A 23,044-nucleotide genomic window follows, 5' to 3' on the forward strand; every position below is an offset into this window, starting at 1 on the left:
TACATCATATGAATCCTATCTGAAAAGCTGTTCTCTCTACAAGTATTTTTTCTCCCTCACCAATGAACAGAAATAAAACAATAAAAAAAACTAACCGAACCATCAAAGACATTGTCATAAATATTTTCTGTTCCGCATTTGAGGCAGCAAAACTTGAATCTTTCACAATCCCTATATTTCTCCTCATCAGTGAGCTGAGCTGGGCCACCAACCAAGGCATCATTCTCCTCATCTTTATGGTAATGGTGATGGACTCTGAATTGGGAGGGATCCAGTCCTATTAATAAGAAACAAAAATTTCAAAAGACTAAGAGGTCAACCATGCAAGCAGGCTTATTTTTCATATGCTTGGTGAAGCAGATTCAAAAGAAAGTTACAAAATGTAAATTCAGAAGCTGAAAATCTCTCCTTAGCAAAACTTCCTCTATAAAACATAAATACATTCTACAATTTTTAACCATGAATAAAGGTTCACAAAACATGAAGAAAGCTTCTTACTTATCTTCTTACGCAAGATTGCTTTATAAATAAAACAAGCCCACTGCATTATCATGGGAGTATGCAACAGAACATTTTGTTTCTGAGGAAACCACTCCTAGCAGATAGCTTTATTGTTATTTTCTTCTTAAGTTACACTGAAAATATTTCAATAAAAATGTGCATCATTATTAAGAAACAGTCTTTAAATCAAAACGGCACCATTAAAACCAAAAACAGAGAATAAAAACCCCATTAAAGAAACGCGGGTGCACTGCTATTACCAACTCCTTCAAGTCCGTGTACAACTGCCAACTCTGATTTCAATGCAGTGGTCGATTTCATTTTGGCTCAGTGGTTAACAGCATGTAGGTTTCAATCTAATGCAGTGGTTAAAATTCAGTAGCAGCATTTAAAACGGCAGCGCTGGAGACAAAGTGCTTTATTTTTGATTGCCAGAACTCAAGATTTTAAACAAATAAATACACAGAAAGATCCTAAAAATACTGATTCAACCACAAATAAGTAAATAAGCAAGTAAGCGCGAAGTTCATTGCCCTAGGAATGAGACTGCCAAAGTAAACTTAATAAAAATCCACAGGTTTTGTCATCCTTTGTCATGTGCAACCTTTTAAAAGTCCATGCATCTCATTTACAGGGGTTTTTTTGTTAACTCTAGCAAATAGCACATGTTAGGAAAAAAATTAATCGAATGAGCACGTAGGAGAAAACATTCAGAAAACCATGGCTTACTTTATTATTAAGAAAATCAGAAAAGCACTTCAAAAAATATTTTTAACAGACATTAATTAGGCCAAGTTGCAGATTACTATGCATTAACCCAGATCTCCTATAAAGTTCAGAAAAAAATAAAGTAATTCCCACAGAAAGTACAACAAAGATCAGAAATAGAAAGTAAAGCTTAACCTTACTATACTGTACCATGAGACTTACAGACAACTAAGAACAAGGCTGGGAAAAACATTCAGCTAAACTAGACAACTACTATTGTACTTAAAAAACAGTTGTGTTTTACAGGCAGATACAATCTTTACATAAAAGATTCGATATGTCTGACTTAACTACCGCTATTCGGAATTTCTACTTTGCAGTCCTAAAACAAATTCAAGGACAAGGAAAAATTCCATTGCCAAATAAGTTTATTTGGTTCTTGTTAGAATACGGGTTTCACTAATTTCAATTTTCCCAATTTTAATTTTATCAGAAGAGAAAAATGTCAATGCATAAGGGTAACAATTCATCTCCAAGAGGTTCTTAAACTTTTATTACAGTTCTCTATTACTCATTAAAAGAATGAGCAAATAAAGCAAAAAAACCTGTTAATAGCATATTTTACACTCTAACACATACAGTACCCATAAAAAAAATCATGAGTGTTTTTTTCTGATTTTCTTTTTTTAAAAAATAATAAAAGGGTTGGTAATATATCTGCTGTTTTAGAAAACAAAAAGTATGTTCTGCAACACATGGGTAGTAGATAAAAGGTTTAGAAAGGAAACTTGATTTCAGTATTCAGATTTTGCAAAAAAATACCTAACTATGCAGTAGGTTGGATCTAAGGTAGTAATGGTGAAGACAAACAAAAATTCTTGGTTTACTCTGAGTTCAGAAGTGGAATGAAAAAACATCATTGCAACTTTCTGATACAGATACCATTAAAGTTCAGCTAGAAATCTATGCTTGGTTGTTTCCCAAAAGGCAAATATGGAGCAAAAAAGTTCACTATAAGATAAAAGAAGATAATTATGGTCTTCAGACAACTGCAGTTTTCCAGTATTCAGTCAAAAACAGCGGTAGTAAATACACATCTCCTCATTTAGTAATAATTTAACAGAAAAAAAAAATTTATTAATTGCAAGAATTTAAATCACACCTATCTCTGAACCTTCTTAGCTGTTTTGGCTGGAGAAAACAACAGGAAAAATATTGTGCTGAATCAAGCATACATCTAACTTTTGGTGTGCAAACAGCCATTGTGAAATAAAAGGGAGTACAAATCAGGCTTTTAAAGAACATGCCTACCTTAATTATCTTGTGGAATTGGGACCTATTTTATCTATTATCTCCTTTCAGAAATAGTTAGTTGGTTCAATTAATCCATTTCAGCACACTAACTGGTATCCTCTCAGACCAGGCCACAGTGGTCATATTATTTTACTTGGTAAACAAAACAGGGGCTATCTGATGGGGTGAAGAGAAAAAAAATAATATCTGGGTTTGGTAATTTTTAAATTAATAGGATGAGACTAATCAGTGAACTTTGAACTCTTCTTTTTTTCTTTTTTTTTTTTCCCCCTTCCATGACATCAAAAAAAAAATAAAAATCAAAAGGACTTTGACTTACTCTGACAGGAAAAAAATCTTCAGGGCTATCATTAAATTACCTGCACTGCAGGTAAGCTTTCCAACCTCTCCAAAACTGCAAGGCTGGATGCAGGACAAAGCAATGCAACATCACAAATGTGCTGATGAAAGCACTGCGGCAAAAGTAAATAATCAAACTAAGTTCCGGGACTGGATCCTGAATTATTTAATAGAGTTATTAAAACATTTACTAACCGGCAGCAAAGCAGGTTACTCGAGAACCTGAAAAAAGGTCAAACAGATTTTTTACTCAAGGCAGGATTTTAAACACAACATTTCTGCCGATCGGTCCCGCCTTTCCCCGCACTCCCTCGGGAACAGGCGCGTCCCACGCCGGGCAGACGTGCGGCAGAGGCCGCTGGCTCCAGGGCTTTTTCCCTGGACGCCGCATTCCAGCCGCAGGTGCGCCGGGAAGCGCGGGAAGTTCCCGCCTGCACCTTTTCCCGAAGGACATTTTGTGGGAGGCCGGGAAACGGCAGCCGGTGCTGCCACCCCGCGGCGAGCGCCGCGCACTGCGCCGGGCCGGGGCCGCCCGCGGGGGTTCGTGCTCCTATTCATTCACATTTTTATTGTTTCTTTTATTCATTCCGAGCACCCAGCGCGCTCTGGCAAGTCTCAGTTTCTGGACGGGTCTAGAGCATGTCAAGAACACCCCGCTAGGCCACGAACAGAAAATTCACACACTCTGGGGTCTATCATCGTATGTCATGAAGTTTTGTCATGACTTTAATCTTAATTTCCCTCACTGTCCTTTCACTTCACTTCCTAATGTGAGGCTAACAGTAGGAAAGCCAGAACCTGACATAATTCCTGTGTGTCACAAGGACACTCCTGATTTCTGTCAGGAGAGTCAGTCCGAGTGACTGCCAAACACTACATTAAAGGCACCTATTAAATTACTAATAATAATAATAAAAAAAAAGACAATATCTTTAAGGTGGTGGTGGGTTTCCTTACAAGGAGCAGCTAACACAGTGCATGGAAGTAGGAACCAGCACTGGGAAGCACTCTCAATGACAAGCCTCATCGTGACCTGGTAATGACTCCCTAGAATCAGGCAGCCTTCCTAAGAAATACCCAAATGCCGAGCAATCTGCAGAGCACCACCACCTGTAAGGCAGCAGCACACACCACTTTCAAAACATCATGGCACTGTCTAGGACAGAAGTCATCAGCTTCCATCATTTGGGGTAAATGATGTTATGCAGTAATAGCTACAAAAATACCACGGTTAAATGACTCTGCTTCCACAACGTTTAGATACTTGCAACAACACAGAAATAAGATGTGACTTTTCTTTGAGACAAGGAGCAGTAGTTACGTATTAACAAAACTCCCCTTATTTTAAATACATTTAGAGAATTAGTCTGCTAATACAGTTTAAAAGCTATAGGTATTTTCAGCATGAAGTAAGGTCTCCAAGCATTTAAGAAGATGAGATTTACTGAATGATGTAACTGATCAGATTCCACACTACTTAGTTCCAGAAACCCTGACAATTCTCATCTTGTCACTGATTTTCCTCAAGAACTTCAAGACAAAGTGAGTGAGTGCAGGAGTAGGCCCATGAGGTTCTCATTTTTAGTAACAATGAATTTCCATCACTCAAAGGCTAGGCAGACCTTCTACAATGTCCAAAAACAAAAGGAAATTTTCAGCTGGATTCCACAATGAATAAATAATTTAAGGGGTTCTCTGCAATTTTTAGGTGTCGTTATTTGCTCTTGTTCTTCGGTGTCTAAAATAGTTTAAAATAATTTGCTTTAAGCACAGGCAGAACAAAAAAAGTTTTCATCATTTTGATATGAGCCAAGCTTCCCAAGCAGAGCTCAGTTATATCTACTTGGACTAACACATGTCAATGAAACATTCTCCTTAAAAACAGATTATGTTAAATGTGCAGCCAAGATCTTTTTCCTACAACCACTCTACGTAACACAATAAATCTGATCAGGTGAAGGAAGACACACACAACGAGAATTCAACAAAGTTTTGGTCCACAGGTACAACACTTAGATATCCTCTAGAACATCATCATCTTTCTCCTTCAGACCAGAAACATGTGCCCTTCTGCAAGAACACAGGAAAAAAAAACCAGGAATGTGGATGTGTAGCATGATGAAAACACTAAGCAAAAAAGCCCAACTTAGCATCACAGAACAATAAACAGTTTTCATATTGGCTTGTTTTAGCAAGCTGGACTCAAGTATTCTTGTACCCTTTTGTATCTTCCAAAGGATTTTCAATTTCTTTGAAACAAAACCACTTGACTATACTTCCAGTACTGTTAAAAAAAAAAAAAAAGCTGTAACATAACCTTAGCTTGCAACGATTTATGTGCGATTAAGCACTGTATATAAAAACCTAAGCAGAGCAGAAGTCTTGAAAAAGACCTGACTTCACTCTCAAGCTCAATTTAAGCATTCCCGAGAAAACAAAGCTTAGAGGTGGTGATAACATTTTTGCTGCACAGCAAGGTCAAACTGAACACACTTCAGATCTAAGACTGGAATAGATACATACAGGTTTTCAGATGGACAACTGTAGACTATCAATAAACTCTCAGCTGCATGATGCTATTATAGACCATAAAAGAAATTTTCATCTGGAGCACACTATAGTGCAAAAAGCAGCACAGGCGTTTGCAAACAGTAGGTGCTATCAAGTGGCACACAGTTCTTAAGATCTGGGTAGTTAATTTACAAGTCTGAAGAGAGCCAGTCTTTTTTGAAAATCCAACCTGTTGTGAATAAGGAACAACTCTGAATCTGATCTTAACTCTACAAGACTGACAATCATTGTCAAATAAACTAAACTAGCTTCAGAAATCTTTCCTGTCTTTTACCTAAACGAAATACAAGTTTGCTGCCTTTTTTAAACTGCTTCACCCTAACCAAGAGTGCCTGACCTTTTCAGTCAGGCATACCACACAGTTGACTATGACATCAAGGGAAAGTTGTATACCAAGGCCTTGCCACATAACAAACAGAATGGTTTGTATGGTCAGCCTGCATGTGTGAAGCAGGGCTGACACCTCCTCAAAGCACGAGAGCCATTGAGGACACACTGCATCACCAAATGCCTCCAAGAAATACCTTTGCTGACTCACAGAAAAAAGCAAAATTTCTGTCCTCCCCTTCCACTCTACTCCTGACAACACAGAAATGGACATGGAAAAAAGCAGCATGTTACACAGATTGTCTTGGGAGATTAAGAATCTTTCACAATTCTACATTACCCTTCCTAAGAAGCAACAAGGCAGGAACTTACTTGCATGCATTTCAAGTACAATCTGCAAGCTAATCCACTGTTACTAAGGGAGCTACAGAGATGCTCAAGTGAATGGTCCTGAAGGCAACACGTTTAAAAAGACCAAATCCTGGATCTTGGCCATTACCTAAACCCAAAATGCTGAGGACTAGCTCTTCCTTTGAGCATTCCAATATTCCAAACGAAATAATTTCTGCAGGTCTGAAATTCCTGTAGACACGGGCATAGTATAAATGATTCATTAAACACACAGTGCAACTCTCTAAGAAGTTTCCTTGTGGGAGAAGACAAGTCTTGTCAAGAATTCAGTAGCCAGCAAAATTAACAACTTTTCCCATGTCCTTGAGTAACAGTTTTAAAAATAATGAACTAGATGTGGGATACAAATCACAAAATTTCTTTTTATCAAGGAGACCAATCACATCTGTTGGTGAAGCACTTTTAGGGAGGAAACAACACTTAAAGGATTACACACACAGCATTGTATTTTCATGGAAAGAGACTCAATAGAACTGTAAACAAATTTTCAAACTTTCAATCTCTCTAGGTAAGAAGTCTAGGGAATAGAGAAGAGGCCATAGGAGTTGTGCAGAAAAATCTCTAATTCTAATTATTAGACATCCTTTTAAAAGGAAAAACTAGTCTAACAAGAGCAATTCCCTTTTGCTCATTTGAATAAAATCTGTGGGTCACTAACATTACTCACTTTTTTTTTACAGCACCTCTATTTTTTGGGACCACTTCCTTCCTATGGAGCAGTTAAGACTGTTACTAAGGTTTCATGTTTTACCCACTAGGTCAGTTCTAACAAACAAGATTTCACTTATACCCTACTAAAAATGTATATTCTTTCATTATAACTATGACTACTTTTTCCCAGGGAAGATGACAGCATTTCCCTCTGCAAAAATGCTAGTTCTGGATGCACACTCTGGAACTCCTTCAGTAACTTAAGAAAATCTCAAGACGTGCAATAGTACTGTCATTTATGAACAGTAAATTTTTGCAACAAGAATTATAAGATTGAGTTCATGTCAATGAGCACCTTTGGAAAAACCGCTATTCTGCAGACACCACAGAAATACACTTACAGTCCACACTGCTTTCTATGGGGTGTGTAATACATGCTATTGTTCAATGTAAAAAAACTGATCTGGGGAAGTATTTAGGTTGAGAAACACACATTAAAATGTGTTACTTTGACCCTTGTAATTCTTTAAATAAACTGAATTTATGATACTTACCTAACCATGTCGCAATAAGAACAGAATCAATTCCTTCTATGGGCTCACATATTCTAGCAACTACTGGATGTATTTGTTGTGACAGGTAGTACTGAGTATCAATAGTAAGATTTTCTTGCTTTTTTAACTGTTCTGGAGCATATGCTCGCTGGCTGGCACTGAGATCTGATCCATCCTAAGACAGGAGACACGTACAAAACAAAGTGTGAAAATAAGTCCATGCAAAGGATTATGCTTCAAATATTACGCATTTTTTTAATGCAAAATTGTTACACAGTCATTCTCTTTTGATTGATTTATTATGCATCCAATGCGAATCCAGCAGTAGTAAAAAAAACCTGCATTGCTGATGCTGGCATCAACTAGCAAGTTCAAGAATGCAAAACCAGCTTGTATTATTGCAGCCTACACGTGCAAATCAGTACGAGCAGACAGAGTAAACAGTCCCATCTGTCAATTCTGAAATGCACAATGAAAACACATTGTAACCATCAACCCAGTTAAAAATACATGGAGGGCAAGCATTTTGGATTCACTTTGTACTAAACTAGAATTATCATTCTGCACAACAAGCAAATTCTAAGTCGTGGATATTAAAACTATCTCTGTTTTGCTAGGAAATTTATATTCTTTGATCCTATAAAAAACAAATAAAATAAATGGTCAAAGAACGGACAATCATTCATTGGCATGCGAATAAATAACAGAGGCAATAGGGTTGATTTGGAAAAGTAAATTCTAAAATACTCAGAAAGACTGAAAGAAATGCATGGTGATATATCAAGACAAGAGAGAAACACTGCTCGGAGGTTAAAGTATACATTACATTCCTCTCCGATTTGAAAGAGGAAGATAAGGAGAAAATAATTCAATTTGGGAAGGTAATAATTAAATTGAAAACAGTATTCATGGAGGAATTAGGTATCAACTCTAAGAAGACAGTACTCTTCTGGAAAAAGTAACTCATTTAGTCTGTAGAATTGTATTCCCAGTCCCCAACTGCACTAGGAAATTTCATTTTTAATGTGTCAAAAATCTTAGAGAAGAACTTAAAGTAGTATTTTAGCAAGCATTCTATAACAGAAATAAACCTTTATGGGGATGGGGCGGGGCAGGGCAGGGGGAAGTACCACAACTTTTTTTTTTGGTAAGTACAGTCTTTTTTCAGCAAGATAAAACTAATGCATTAACACATGACACCTTCATTTTATCATTTAAGACGAGCTACTGGTTTCAATAGGGTCAGCAACCATGGGCTGAAAACCCATCACTAATAAAGACAGACTGCAAGCCATTCGTCCCTCCTACTCCTTTCACACAACGCAGTATTCAGAACAAAATTAATTTAGGACTATTCAGCTCATCCAGCTGCTTTGCAAAAATAATTACAATGCAATTTCTTCAGCTCCCTTCTTTCAAAAAGTATATTCTTCTCTCGTATTGTGCCACTGCTGAGCCGTAACCACAGCCCAACTCTCATAAGTCCTGGCAGCTTTGCCCTGCCAGGCTAGGAACTTTCCATTAAGTCAAAATACAGTATCTTACAGCTTTCAAACAGCGAAGGAGCTGAAATAGTGGTCCATCTAATTCAACCTACACTTTCTTTTTAATTAGCAAAACCAAAGTGGAGTGCCTATTTGTGAGATAATTATAAGTGTTTATAGGATAAACATCTGAAATCAGAAAGTTGCTCAAATTCCTCAGTCTACACATAGAGCTACTGCCAGACCCAATGACTATAAATTGAAGACACAGGTTAAGACTGGAAATAACAATGACACTATTTAACCACCACCATCATTTAGCTTTCCAAGTTTTCCAAGAATTTCCACAATTTTCTTTGCTTAAAACGAAGACTGGGTATTTTCCTTAAAGTAAGTTCTAGTTCCAAACATGAATGAATTCAGGGAAATAGTTGGATGAGCTGAGCTTATCCCAATGGCTCTACAGAACTAAATTTAGTACAGATAACCAACTATTTTAAAGTAACCTCACCACAAAGAAATACCAAAACATATTTTTGCAGGAGCTGAATTGGTTTTCTTTGCCATATCTCAAAACAATACCTAGTATTTAGCTACAGAGAAGGACATTTTTACCTGACAAATGATATATGACACTGTGTCTCCTGCCTTCACCTTTCGGCCTCCTTGAGAGTTTATCCACATGGCAACATGCACATGTGGCAAGCTTTTTTTGTCAGGATAATCCTGCGGATCTTTTGTCAATGCCTAAAATATCAAAGGAAAAAACAGAAACATAACTATGAGAAAAGTATTTTACTTCTGTGATGGACGACTCAGATCTTTAAAAGACAAGATTACACAGCAGCTATCTTCATCCCTCTATTATTTACAAGTATATCTCCAATGCAAAGAAAGTAAGATGAAAAACCTGTAATAAATGTATTTTCCATACATTAAGCCCTAGGTACCAGTGCTTCAAACTTTATAAATGTTGCTATTAATAAGAGGGTGTTTTTAAATTACTGTCTGAAAAATGCATTAGAGTTCAAAAGAGTTATAATAATAATGCAATTGTTTTAAAATTAAACTAAATTGAAGATGAAAATATTACGCAAAATACAAAAACAGAGTCATAGATTAGCCTCTTACTCCTGCACCAGTTAAGGTCATAAAGTAAATCTGAATATCAAGTAGATAAGTGTACTTAACAAGCCCTGTAGCAAGAGGATAAAACTAAATTTAAATATTTCCATGCATCTCATACTACTGAGATTCCCCAAAGAGTTTTTCCTTTAAATAAAATAAAATGTTACATTTAAATATTTGCTGTCATCCTAATTCTTAGAAACAACTACGTTTGACTTAATAGTTAAATACATTCTTCTAAAGAAGCAAAACAGAAGAACTTCAAGTATTTAAAGTGAAAGTTTTGCTAAATGTATATTTTCTACTAGCACATTAATGGAATATTTCCATCAGAACATTTTTTTTTTTAAGTCAACCATAAAACCCAGTGATTTCTCTACACTCATATGACAACCTGAACATATTTCTTAACTGATTAACAGTCTTACAGAGCAGACAGATGCCTGGCTGACAAAAGAGAAACCCTGGATGGAGCTTGTTTGGGAAATCTCTTCTATGAGAAGCATAGAGGGGCATGTAATATCCAATTCATTAGTTAAACACCCTCCTAGTAGGGAAGGGGAGGCTTTCAAAGTTAGAAATACACATTTTATCATCAAGGATTTAAAAAAATAAACCAAACCCACAATGCTGTTGCTAAAACTCCTGTAGATAAAGTAGAGTATTTTACTTCTTGTTGCAGGGAATTCAATCCTAAAATGCCTACTAGCTTTCTTCCACAGAGCTTTCTAGGGAAATAAACTAGTAATAGTAAGCTTTTAAGAGGGTTTTCTATAAAACAGAACATTTGAATCTTTTCCATTGAATTCTTTAGTTTATGTATTTTAAACCTGAAATATAAAGTAACAACTGAGGAGAAAAACTCCTGATAGCATGAGCTATCACACCTATCTGTAAGTGCAGAATGAATGTAGGATGGGACAAGACATAAAGATGTTATCTTGGGGCCTCCAGCCTCAGTAGGTAATTTTTTCCTCATACTGCAGGATTTTTGCAGTATGTTCCATGATATTCAGTACCTAATAAAACTCCTGCTACTTCACAGCATCATAAGGATTAAAAATATTTTTATCAGCAGTCAATATATTCAGGAACAGTAAAGTTCTTCTGAGACAGAAAAGAGCTGAGAGACCATTTACCTTGTTTATTTCAAACTGATTTACTGGGATCCGACCACTTATCACATTTTCTCCAATTTCTATAAGTCGTCTTTGAATATTTTCCACTATTATGTCTCGGGGCTGATCAGAAAGAATCTGACCAATTACATAGCTGCAAAAACAGTCCAGAAATTAAGAAAAGCTTAAGACATGCAAAGCAAAACCATTACAATAGACACAATCCTCTCTTCCCCTGGGCTATCCCTAGAAATTAAAGAGGCTGAGGATGAACTCTGATGCAAAATTTATAGAAATTTGCCAGGATATTTCATACTGTGTTTTATTTATTTACTTATTTTACTAAAAGCAAATTATTGCAAATAGTTCTAATGCTAAATAGTGATTTGGAATCAAGTGCAAGTGGTTTCTATTTTCTGCTCTCTTATCACGTTGCCATTTATTATTCCATAGCAGGTATCCTAAGATGGGGGAGAAGAGAACATATGAAGTAAGTGAAGTCTTGCCTATTTCTGTAAAATGTGGTTGGAAGATCTGCCAGCTGCAGAAGAGTTAGTCACTAAAGAACACTCTCAAACATTTGTATAGCTTTAATTACTAATACATTCCTAACTTGGAAAAATTTGCTTCTATTATGATGCATCTTTTCTTAGAAAATGCAAGTCTTAAGAACAGTAAGCAAGTGTGTGGTATATTTTCACAGATGTAAAAAAGTACTCATTTTTGGATCCATTTGGGCCATGAGTTATTTAAGTTACATTTTCAAGAGGCAGTATACAATATGAGTCAGCACCCAGAAGACCACCTCTCCACTCACTCCAATTTTCTTTCTACAGTGTTAAATGCATTACTTCTATTGAATTCAAGTAGGAAAATGCCTTGTGCAGTGACACTTATCAAACAATCAATCCCGTATCCATCACAAGTATCAGAAGTATCAGAAGAGTCTCCTTCAAAAAATGGAAGAGAAGTAGTCTTGGGGAAAGGGATCACCTCCTCAGGCTGCACCCAGCACACTTCCAGCCTTATTAGAGGATGCTGAAAGAGGTGACCACCAAATCTTTACCCATCTTTGAAACAACAAAAAAAAATCTGACCTACAACCTATGACTCCAAAGCATTTTCACAAGATTTCAGCTTTGGTTTTTTAAACAGTACACACAAAATTGCAACAACTCAAAAGCACAGCTTCCACAGAAGATGCAAAACCAGACAGTGAAATCAGAGACATTTGGACTTGCTCAAGTATAACCTGTTACCAATCAAAACGTAATGTTTACCATCTCCTACAAAAACCAGCCAAGAAGTACTAACACTGATGTCAGTTACCAATCTGTGCCATGTGGTATCAAACATTTACAAATCACATACTGTTTAAAACAGAGCAAAGAGGACAATGCCAAAGAAACTCACTTTCCAGTCTCTTTTGCCAGATCACACCAATCTCTTCGGACTATATCCAATCCTTTCAGTTCTTGTTTAGTTACATATTTCCCATCTCCTGTTGGTTCCACAGTCAGAGCAGCGTACTTCTTCTTCTTTAATAATAGCAAGGACTTAAAAATTCCATCAATATCAATTTCCAACAATTTGTAGAGCTTGTTCACTTCACTTTTGATCTGTGAATGCATCAACATTAAAACCAAATGCAACAACTTAGTAACTATGGACAAATTTAACTTCCATCTCCAAGTGCATTATTCTTAAGTTTTAAAACAAGTAATATTACACACTGTGTGTTTGCATACAGATTTTAAAGACTGGTCAGATATCACTAATTAATTAAGTACACAGTAGTAACTATGAGCTACTATTAAAATTAGGGTTCATCCATTGCCTTCTTCAGGATTTACAGCTTGGTACAGCTACCTCCTCAATAAAATTAAGCAAGGCAGAGAAACATGGGACTGAATGTGACCTTGCGGATAACTGACTCCAGTCTGTTTTACTAGGACAGCTACTCCACCTAGGTCTCTCACATAAATTAAGCAAACCAGGGACTACACAGCTGGGATCTACCTACTAGCAAAAGATAAGAGATGGTCACTTAGACAGAAAAAGGAAATAGTTTTATAAAAACAGTGTCTTGCAAAGGCACTGTTTTTTTTCTTCCCACCCTCACCCTAAACTAGGGAGGGGAGGAAGACCTATGACTGCAGACTAGAGCTCTGGTCTGGAACAACCTGCACAAAAAGGCAAGTGTTTATTTTTACCCTTCTCCACAATATGCCTACTTTTTCTACAGCCTGATTTCCTTGAAATGAAAAGGTGCCATTTTTCTACACACAGGCTATGTCTTATCCACATACAAAAGCTCCAAATGGCACTTGCTGTGTTGTCTTAATATAGTACCAAGTATCAAGTGGCTTCACATCTCTTACCTCTGTTCTAAGGGGACGGAATTGCAACAGCTTAAAACAGCTCATGTACCTTCAGCAGCAAACTTTGGTTCCAGTACACGTTCACCCACCTACTGGCTCAGCTAAAAGTTTCCCACTTGCAGTTTTCTTTCTTCATTTTGAAGAAACTTTATGTTCTTCAACAGAATATCTACATATGTCAGATGTCCTGTTCTGTATTCACATTCTACTCTTCACTTTCTTTCCTCTACAACTTACTTTCCCTCTTGATTTTCAGTATCTCCCTATCCACTCTCGCTCCATTATTTCCAGTTCTCTTGTCACAGACCACCAACTATGAACTTTCCTTTTCTCACATCTCACTGAAGTTTATACAGGTTCAAGTTCTTTTGCCATCTAACATATACTCTCATTAAACACAGCACCTTCAGCATAAAATCTCACTAGTTTTCTATTTAGCTTTGGGCCCAGGTTACCTGTTTTAACCAAAACTTTCCTTACAAATTTTCTATGTATTTGCACACATATATATATGCGTACTTAATTCTTCTCAGATCTCTATTTTTCCTATTGCAGAAATCATCATTACTTTGCTATCCCTTGTATATTTGTAAGTTTTAAAGGACATCATGAGGCAAAATCATTTTGCCAAGAGGTTCATCTTTTCTTTCTTAAAACAGTCAATTCCTTTGAATATTTCTCTGTGATTTTTAAAGTATTTCCAATTTATTTTTTTTTTTTTTACATCATAATAATCAAGTGCTCAAACACCACCAACATTGCAGCATGGAATGTACTGCCAAATCTGACTCACAAGAATACAGTGAAAACAAGAAACATAAAATTCTGCTGCGTAATAACTAAAATGGGCGTGGAGATAATGGAAGGTTAAGGATAAGAGTGAACACAACCAGAAACCTGTGAGAAAGCACGTGAGAGAATTTTCTCCAATGGAAAACCAAAATTAATCTCTTGGAGGAATGCCTTACCCCTGAAGATAACCTATAAATTCACACTTTATTCAGAACAGAGGTATATTCACTAACCGCTCCCACCATAATTGTTTGCATTAAACTTGTGTGCTTTCCATACAGTCCACTAACAGGCAGAAGTATAACTGAACATGAAGTTTTGGGAAAGAAATTATTATGCAATGAAATAGTGACATTTCTTAGTGTTCCTCATCAACAAGGACAATTCTTTATCCTGATTTTTTTATATGAATTATGTAAAATGAGGAAAATATAAATGATAAAAGTGTTTGCAAAAAACAAGTAAATAAATATCGCTTCCTTGAAGAATAAACAAACAAGAAACATGAAACAAGACAGACACAAATCACTTTTTTATGACACAGAAAGAATACTGAGAGCCACAAAGCTCATAATTGTGATTCTAGATTTGAGTGTGCTTGTTTACAGACATAAGTTTATTCACTTTTAAAGTTTTCATATTTTGTACTTGATTTTAATCAAAACATATCTTTGTCCATTTTTTAAATTAAAAAAACCAAACCCAATTGATACATAATATAGAAGTACAATGGATAAAAAAGGTTTAAGATTTCACTCTTAAAAAGAATCATTAAGCAGGTGACAAGTTCAAAAAATTACCTATCTTCTCAGCAAACCTGACTCTAAGACAGAAATATTTAACATATTGTGCTGATCCTGTCAGACTTCATAACAATTATTATTATTTAACTGATCCTCTCCAACATTTAGCCAGCAAATGGGATTACAGGGACAAAAACCAAATCAGAATGAAACCACACACACACAAAACTAGAGTAAGATTAAACTTTCTTATACACTTCTGCATATACATTTAAAATTATCTATAGTCTTCCATGTGGCAAACAAAAAAGAGAGACTGCTTTCTTCCATGCCATCAGCCCTCCTGCTACTTGGTTATCAAGACATCAAGATCTTTCAATTTTCTGTGCTCCTGAATGCATCTAATTCTCAGTGTACCAACTAACATGAAGGTAGAAATAGTCTAAAAGATCCTAGAATCACTCTTGCCTTAAAATTACAGGACTTTTATTTAATACTACACTGAATAAAACCTCTGTATTTTCTTTGGTCTTTTAGAGTTTTTGTAGCTCTCATTTTCATCACAATTTCTTCCATCTTTCAAAAACAACTTCACTTACATCTTCTCTTCAAAAAGTTCTGAAACATTTCTCGCTTCTCTTCCAAAATTTCTGAGACCCCAAAAACTTCCACATAATCAACTGCCAACTACTAATCAGAGAGATCTCTTCTGTATTTGGTATACCTTGGAAATTAATATTTGAATTTGCCACTGGAATTCTAATGGCACATTGAGTGTAATAGAAATTACATAATTAAACAAAACTGAGAGACATCCCTCGTGAAAAAAAAGTCAAAACTGTTCACCTTGTACCTAGAATTAATGTGGAGGAGGAATTGTACCTTACATTTTGGCTTTCCAAATATTGAGATAATCTCCTGCTAACTTAGGATTGGTAAAAAAAGCTCGTTACGCAATGAAATGTTTCATTTAATCTAACCACTTTTAAAAATGCACAGAATAGCTACACCTGAAAAAGAGCAGTCTGAGATTTTACTACTTCATAGATTCCACACGTTGTCAAGTTCTTCCTTGTGGCCTATTCTCTGCTTATGCCATGGAGTCCTCTCTTAATACCATCTGCTCCACTCAGCATAACAAAAGAAAAAATTCCCTTACCTTATTCCCCAGCTTGAAGACCTCATCCAAATTGGTACTATTAGTGTTTATCATAATGGAATCTGTGTCTCCATAAATCACCTCAAGGTTCATCTAAATGAAACAAATTGCTTTGAAAAACAAAATATAACTACTACATCTTTTTCAAGTCTCACACTATTTTCAAGATCCAAAAATATAATTATCTGTATACCATCCCTTAAATACCAAAAAACCAGAAGAATGTAAAATAAATTTTTACTGATAAGTCTGTATATTTCATTAAAACATATTTGTATTTAAAAAGAATAAAGAAACTGAAACCACTGACATGTTTAAAAAAAACCCCACTGCTCAGTTGTGTACATAATAGAAGCAGGTTATATCTTACTAAATGAATACCAGAAAAATAAGTCAGTGAACAAGTCTGATCTTGAGAAACAGCAAGAACTCTAATCAAAAATAACTCTGGACTGCTAGGATACAAGAAGATCACTTTGGCTCAGAGACTGCTGGACAAATTCACACAAGGCATTTAGCCAAAGTGCTTGAAAGACAATACCACAGTCAGGTATCTTATCCCATTTGCAGCCATCAAAGTAGTAGTGGGGAAAAAAAGACTCACAGAAAAGAAAAAGTACTTAGATACTCTATTTCAAATAAATCTAGTGAAAGTATTGGCTAGTGAGTAACAACTGAGAATACCACAGCATTGTCCAGATTAGGCTGCTCTTCTTTACACTTTTTCAGATCATGAATGTGGTTTCATATTTCCATCTTCCCACCTCCATCCTATAACTTCTGCTGTAATCTAATTATCTGTATTAGTCCTCCCCTGGGCAGCAGATCTTTCAGGGAACATGGCACTCCTTTTGCATAAGGATCTAGCTACTATGACTCTCAAGTTTTATGTTCCCAGATTGAACTACTGAACAATTACACCTGGAGATCAATCCAAACACCTACTCAGTTCCTCCTCTCTGACTGATACTCTGCCCTTCACATCGTCTCTCATTCTGATCCATCTAACAATTCAAATGACCTACTTGGAAAAGGCTGTGTTCAAACACCAGCCAGACTTCCATAATATTCTGGGATAAAGGAGCAAACTCTAGACAAATTGAGGCACATAAAAAAGCCTGAGGTGCATATGAAAGGCCTAGCAAGAAAAAAAGAAGAGGAAAAACTGCCAACACCAGTAAATTTCACCAAAAAAACCGAGGCAGATGAATCTAATTACATAATATTAATTTAAAAAAAATAACAAAACCCAGTGTCTTCAGTGATGGAAAATCAATGCAGCTGTAAAAACTGCAGCATGGCTATGTCCATATTAAACTCCATATAGTCAAAAAACCACCCTGTGACAGAGTTTAAAGGATGCCAAAAAATAAACCATAATAAACCACTAGAACACATGGTGTAACAGGTCTATGAGTAAACTCTAATTAGCACTGTTGCTAATTTGCTTGAAACAGTCACGCACAGGCTTCAAGCAGGGGCCAGATCATATCTGTGGTAGGAAAAGAAAAAAGCTATAATCCATTACGAAGGATTACATTTGTAAACCAGGCATCCTAAGAAGTGATTTCAGGTCTGTTTGGGTTACAGTTCTCCTAGAATAAAAAAATTTCACCAGGTGTGCTCTTTAAGGGTTGTTGTTTAATGAAAATGCTCAGCATTACCTTCTGCACCATCTCCTTGGTATGCATCAAAATCTGAAATAAAAAAAAATTATCAAAGATTAGCGTATGATATAATTACAGGCTAACACATGCAAACATATCCATTAGGTTGCTAACTCCAAATGCTCTCACCTTTCAAAACAAAGCAAACCACCTCTCTCCTGGCAACACACAGTCACCTCAATACTCCTATTACATGAGTAAATTCTCATTTGACCTTGTATTAATGCTATTATTAACTCCCCTAAAACAAGATTAAAACAAATCTCAAAATTGCATGTGCGCACACACATTCTACCTTAGGAAAAAACGAACACTGAATCAAATGGCTCAAATAAAACCTAATCAGCAAGGGCCAGAATTAAGTCTTTTTCAGTAATTTAGGCCAGTTGTCATCCTCATATCCATCATCTTATCTCTGAATGTCATTAAATTTTTTCCAAAAAACGTCCTGTCTTATTCAGTACAGCCTGGATAGCGCTCACTTAACAAGACATAGTCAAAAGGTCAATTACCCTTGTAATGATCTCAAAATGGGTCATCAAAAAGCAAATTCCTCATGGAAACCAGAACTGGGACAAGGAGCTGGGATAAAGATAGGATACAGATGTTGAATCAATGGGCAAATCTGTGTGTAACTAAGCTTGTTCCTCAGCCAAGAGTTCACCCCAAGTTCCCCAAATGCTCTGAATAGCATCTCTTTGAACCTTAGAAATAGCTATAGGGACCTCATATGAGTAGGCTCCTGCTTCCATCTCCAGGACTGGTCAGTACAGTGGAGGGGGTGGGAGAGCATATCACCTGAAGCCACAGGTACAGCTGCAGCACAGGAAGAGAAAGTAAAACCAGCTTGACAAAAAAAATGTGTAGCTGCTGCAGCAGGAGGGGCTTGGTGAATCTCACACAGCTGCACAGGAACCAACATCTAGTCCATTCCTTCAGTCACTTGGCCATGGTTCCACTGTATTACCCATTTCCTTCTTGTCAACATCCTGGTGATCTGGCACACAGCTCCAGATTCCAGTTCCCTGGTTTCAGTCCTTTCCATCATCACTCAGCATAAACCTCAGTTCTTCTTCAGTTGACCCTGCTACTCATATATATTTATATTATAAATTTTCTTAAAGAGGATTACTTTGAATCACGTGTTATGTTACAGCAATGACAGATCAGAGTCTTCTAGGTGAACCCAAATAATTTGAAACTATAAATTTAGTCAGGCAACACACTATGTCAACAGCTTACATTAAATTTAGCAACCTAGCCTCAGTTTTACTATTTTTCATACGTTAAATTGCACTACCTCTTGGCTGTATTTGCCAAAAGGTGGAATTATGACTTTTAGTCAAGAAGCCTGTGACAGGGAGCTGAGCAGTAGAAATTAGCAGGGATGAGGCAAGAAAAAGGACTAACAGGCAAGAACTGGCCATGCTCAGTGGGAGTAAGACCACCTTCAGGGAAATCTCATGACTTTCATACGGCCAAGGAGTCTAAAATGAAGCCAAGAGTCTTGACTGTCATGATACTGACTACAGCTATCACAGCAAGCAATTCTGAAACAGGGTGAAATGTCCACCTCTACATAACAGTACAAAACCAAGATGACAACCCTGTGACTCCTTTAATATAGCAACTTTCTTTAATATTTCTGAACCTTCACACAACCAGAGTGATGCATACTAAAGTATGATGTTTTTTCAGTTTGTTTTAAATTATGCACTGAAAGCCATATTCCCTTCAAGGCATTTAAGGTCAGGTTCAGTTCCAAACTACAAGGTAACTTTGACACAGCTGACTCCCAACGCATGCCCCTATCAGGGTTATTCCCCAAGCACATAGGGATACCCACAGTTTTACACTCTCTGGATCAAGTTTAAAACACCCAGATGGTTTAACAACCATCCACTGATGCTGCAAACTAGATACTTGGACAATGTGATGTCTGAACTCTGCTGAAAATGCAAAGAACTCAGCTGGCCTCAATCTTCTGTACAGACAAAGAACAGGAAAATGCTGAGTCTCAGCTGCAGATTCACGCCAGGCTGTAGGTGCTCAGACACACCTGATTCCATTTTAATCCAAAGCTTAAAAAAGGTACTCCACTCCTATTCATCTCCTAGTGAGTGACTCAGCACAGCCCCACCACCTTTCCATGGAGTTTTGAAATTATTCTGAAGACATATCACTGGCATCAAATTTTGTATAAAGTAATCAAAATTGCAACATATTCACCACCCCACAACCCCTTCTCTCACTTACTAGCTAACTCCTACAGAGAAAGGTTATACCTCTCTCTTATTACTCCAAAAGCAAACAGAAGTCCCTAAAACAAAATTTTAAAATTGGACAGAAATTAAGAGATTATATCGAAAAGAAAAGAAAGCCTACCATTTTCCCCTTGATAATCTCTGGCCTTTTCTATTTCATTCTCTGAAATAATGCTATCTACTAATAATGAGAAAGATAACTTTTTTTTTTAAAGGAATACACCTTACTAAAAAAATATTTCGACTGTGCAAAAACCATTTCTCAGTTGTCCCTGAGGACAGCAGTGGGTGTAGGTAATCACAACAAGAGGGTCACAGACGAATAAGCTTCATCAAGTGACTGGCATATGCTAGTGCTACCCAGTCTGACAGGAGATCACTTGTAAGTGCCAACAGCTACAAAACAGAAGGTTATAAAGTATTGCTAAATTCATTAATAAGGCAGTCAGTAGTTATCTGATTTCACAGCAACACCTGCATATTTATCTTCTCATTACCAACTGGATGATGGAATTTTTTTCAAGCACATTTCAAAAATCTGCCAACTTCAAGTGCAGAAAAAAAATAAACTTTGTAGTTAATTTTTCCCTTAACAAAGTACAGCTGTTGAGAATAATTGTTCAAGATCTTACCCTGTAATGTCAACTGCAGCAGAACAAAGAGTATTTAATTAGCAAATCTATCCAGTAATTCAACACCTATTATATAAAATGCCTTCGTGATTTTATTCAGGATAATTTGCTAAGAGGGTTATTACTGACATTCAGATGAAATTTAAAATTCCTACGCAAGTCGAGTCATAATAGCAGTAATGATCCCCCCAATCAGGAGATACTGTGTCACACAAGGTTCTTTAGCAATGCAGCAGCCCATTTCCTGACTTCTTAATTCCTGGGCTCAGCTCAGTGAGAGCCCTTCATGCCAATATTTCAGTCAGCAATACATCCTTAATGGGACTCTATTAAAATACCTAGAATAAAAAAGGCTTCTTTTTTTTTTTTGTTAAAAAGAATGACAGCCCTGCTATCATATCAATCCTTGGCGGTTTCTCAGAAATGCACAGCACAGGAAGGGAGGCTGGGAAGACTGAAGAAAGAAGGAGAGAATAAGAAAAATGGTATTGGGTAGTTTCCTTTTGCAAATAATATTGCACTGCTTATGAGAGCTGGATTGTCTCCTATTGCAGACAATCCAAGTAGGAAGAATTAATTGCCTGGCAACCCATCTGTACAGCCATGCCCCCCTCCCCCCAGCAAACATATACTTCTAAAAACCCGTGAACTTCTCAGCACAGTGAACATCTGTGAGATTCTATTTTAACTTTTTTCCTTGTAAAAGCAAGACTAGCAAGACACATTCTCTCACCCATGAACTGCAATTCAATATAAACTGAAGGATTGTAATTGCAGACAAGCAATCATCAAACAGCAAAATTTGCTGTCCTAATCCCACTCCAACTCACTAATTACTTAATTAAATGAGGTTGTGATTTAAGACAGGGAATGATTAAAAATAAATATATATACAAAGAACAGCTTTATTATTATCCATTACATCAAATATTTTTAAAGATTCCTTATTTAAAACCAACTAAAGAGTACCTTCTGAGAAGAGGATGCTTCTGTGGGAACAAGCTAATATACCAAAGTAAAAATCAATGAGACAGGACACAAAACTAATATGCTGATGCAAAGATTTCTCTTGAAAACATTTTCTGTGGATTCCTGGGGTTGCAGACATGAAGGAACAGAAAGGGAGACTTAAGAGCAGACTGAAAAGACTGAGTAGAATCATTACAAAAACATTTTACCAAAGACACATCCCGCCCCAAAAATAAAAATAATCACTTAGGCTTCACTTTGCTCAAGGAGAAAAGCCAGCAGTCTTAAGGTATTGGCAAAAACTGTATTTTTGAAGACTACCTGTAGTTATCTACAGTAGACCTGATACATTTTTCCACCTCATTTGTTTACTTGTGCAATTATATAGTAAAAAAATAAATCTGTCATCTGCTTTAGTAATTCATATTACTAGTCTTCCCATGACACAGAGGAATAAATGGGCTGGAAAAACTGTGTTCCAGTAACACCACTCACTAATCTACCTAAGAAGTATTTCTGAACCTCTGTATTTTTGCAACATATTCATTAGTCTTGCTAGGATTTTGTGTTAAGTAGCCTCTAGGACTGATAAACCACAGCCACGGGATGCTGCAAAAAGATTTTATTAAGGAGGTTTCTATCACTGGACAGAAAGGCACATATGCCCTAAGCTTAAGTGAAAGAAAGATGGAGGCCTTGTTTGCCACAAAGAATGAAGAATCACAATATAGCGTTTGTATCAGACAATGGACTTGATTTAGAAAAGTTTGAGTGATCAGATTCAAGTAGTTAATAAATAAGTTTGTTTCAAAGAGCTTTTACTGAATATTTGCTGTACTTCAACAAGGCAAAGCTACATTTCTCCAAAATGTACACTCTTAGGAAACATTAACAGCATCACAAATACACCCCATGCTGCCAAAATTTCCCCTTCTATGTTGTTTTAGGGGTTGGTTTGGCATTGTTTTTCTTCAGAAGTGCTGCAATTGACAGCCAGTGATCCAACACAGCTTCTGGATATAAAATCACTATTGGATGGAGCCCCAAAACCAAAGGGGGAATGTTTCCAAGAGCTGAAGCAGTGTACACAAAGACCCAGTGAAACATGTTTACATGCCAACAAAAAAGTAGAATCTTTTGCCTCACAAACAACAGAAAACACACAAAAAAGGGCAGCAATAGAAATGTGCTCAACACAACAAAAATCTTGTGTACCTTTGTCACATTTTGACAAGGAATGCAAAGATGACAGTAAAGCACTGAAGATGACACTGTGAATCAAATTACAACTTGAAGACAATATTCCCTTGGTGCCAGAAACAATTATATCT

At 36.6% G+C, this 23,044-nt stretch overlaps 1 protein-coding gene across 2 annotated transcripts in view; it reads right to left on the reverse strand.

The window, feature by feature from the left end:
- Positions 1-23,044, reverse strand: part of POLA1 (DNA polymerase alpha 1, catalytic subunit) — a 191,122-nt gene that overhangs the window by 104,436 nt on the left and 63,642 nt on the right. For both annotated transcript variants that reach the window (XM_027636829.1, XM_027636819.1), the window contains exons 27-33: positions 17,846-17,878; positions 16,182-16,274; positions 12,520-12,725; positions 11,128-11,260; positions 9,476-9,607; positions 7,377-7,551; positions 96-277 (exon numbers count right to left, since the gene is read on the reverse strand). In XM_027636829.1, the coding sequence (XP_027492630.1) occupies positions 96-277; positions 7,377-7,551; positions 9,476-9,607; positions 11,128-11,260; positions 12,520-12,725; positions 16,182-16,274; positions 17,846-17,878 (954 nt within the window). The remainder of the gene's footprint in view (positions 1-95; positions 278-7,376; positions 7,552-9,475; positions 9,608-11,127; positions 11,261-12,519; positions 12,726-16,181; positions 16,275-17,845; positions 17,879-23,044) is intronic.

This window comes from Corapipo altera, unplaced genomic scaffold, assembly GCF_003945725.1.
Source record: "Corapipo altera isolate COAL_440 unplaced genomic scaffold, ASM394572v1 0, whole genome shotgun sequence".
Lineage (NCBI taxonomy): Eukaryota > Metazoa > Chordata > Aves > Passeriformes > Pipridae > Corapipo > Corapipo altera.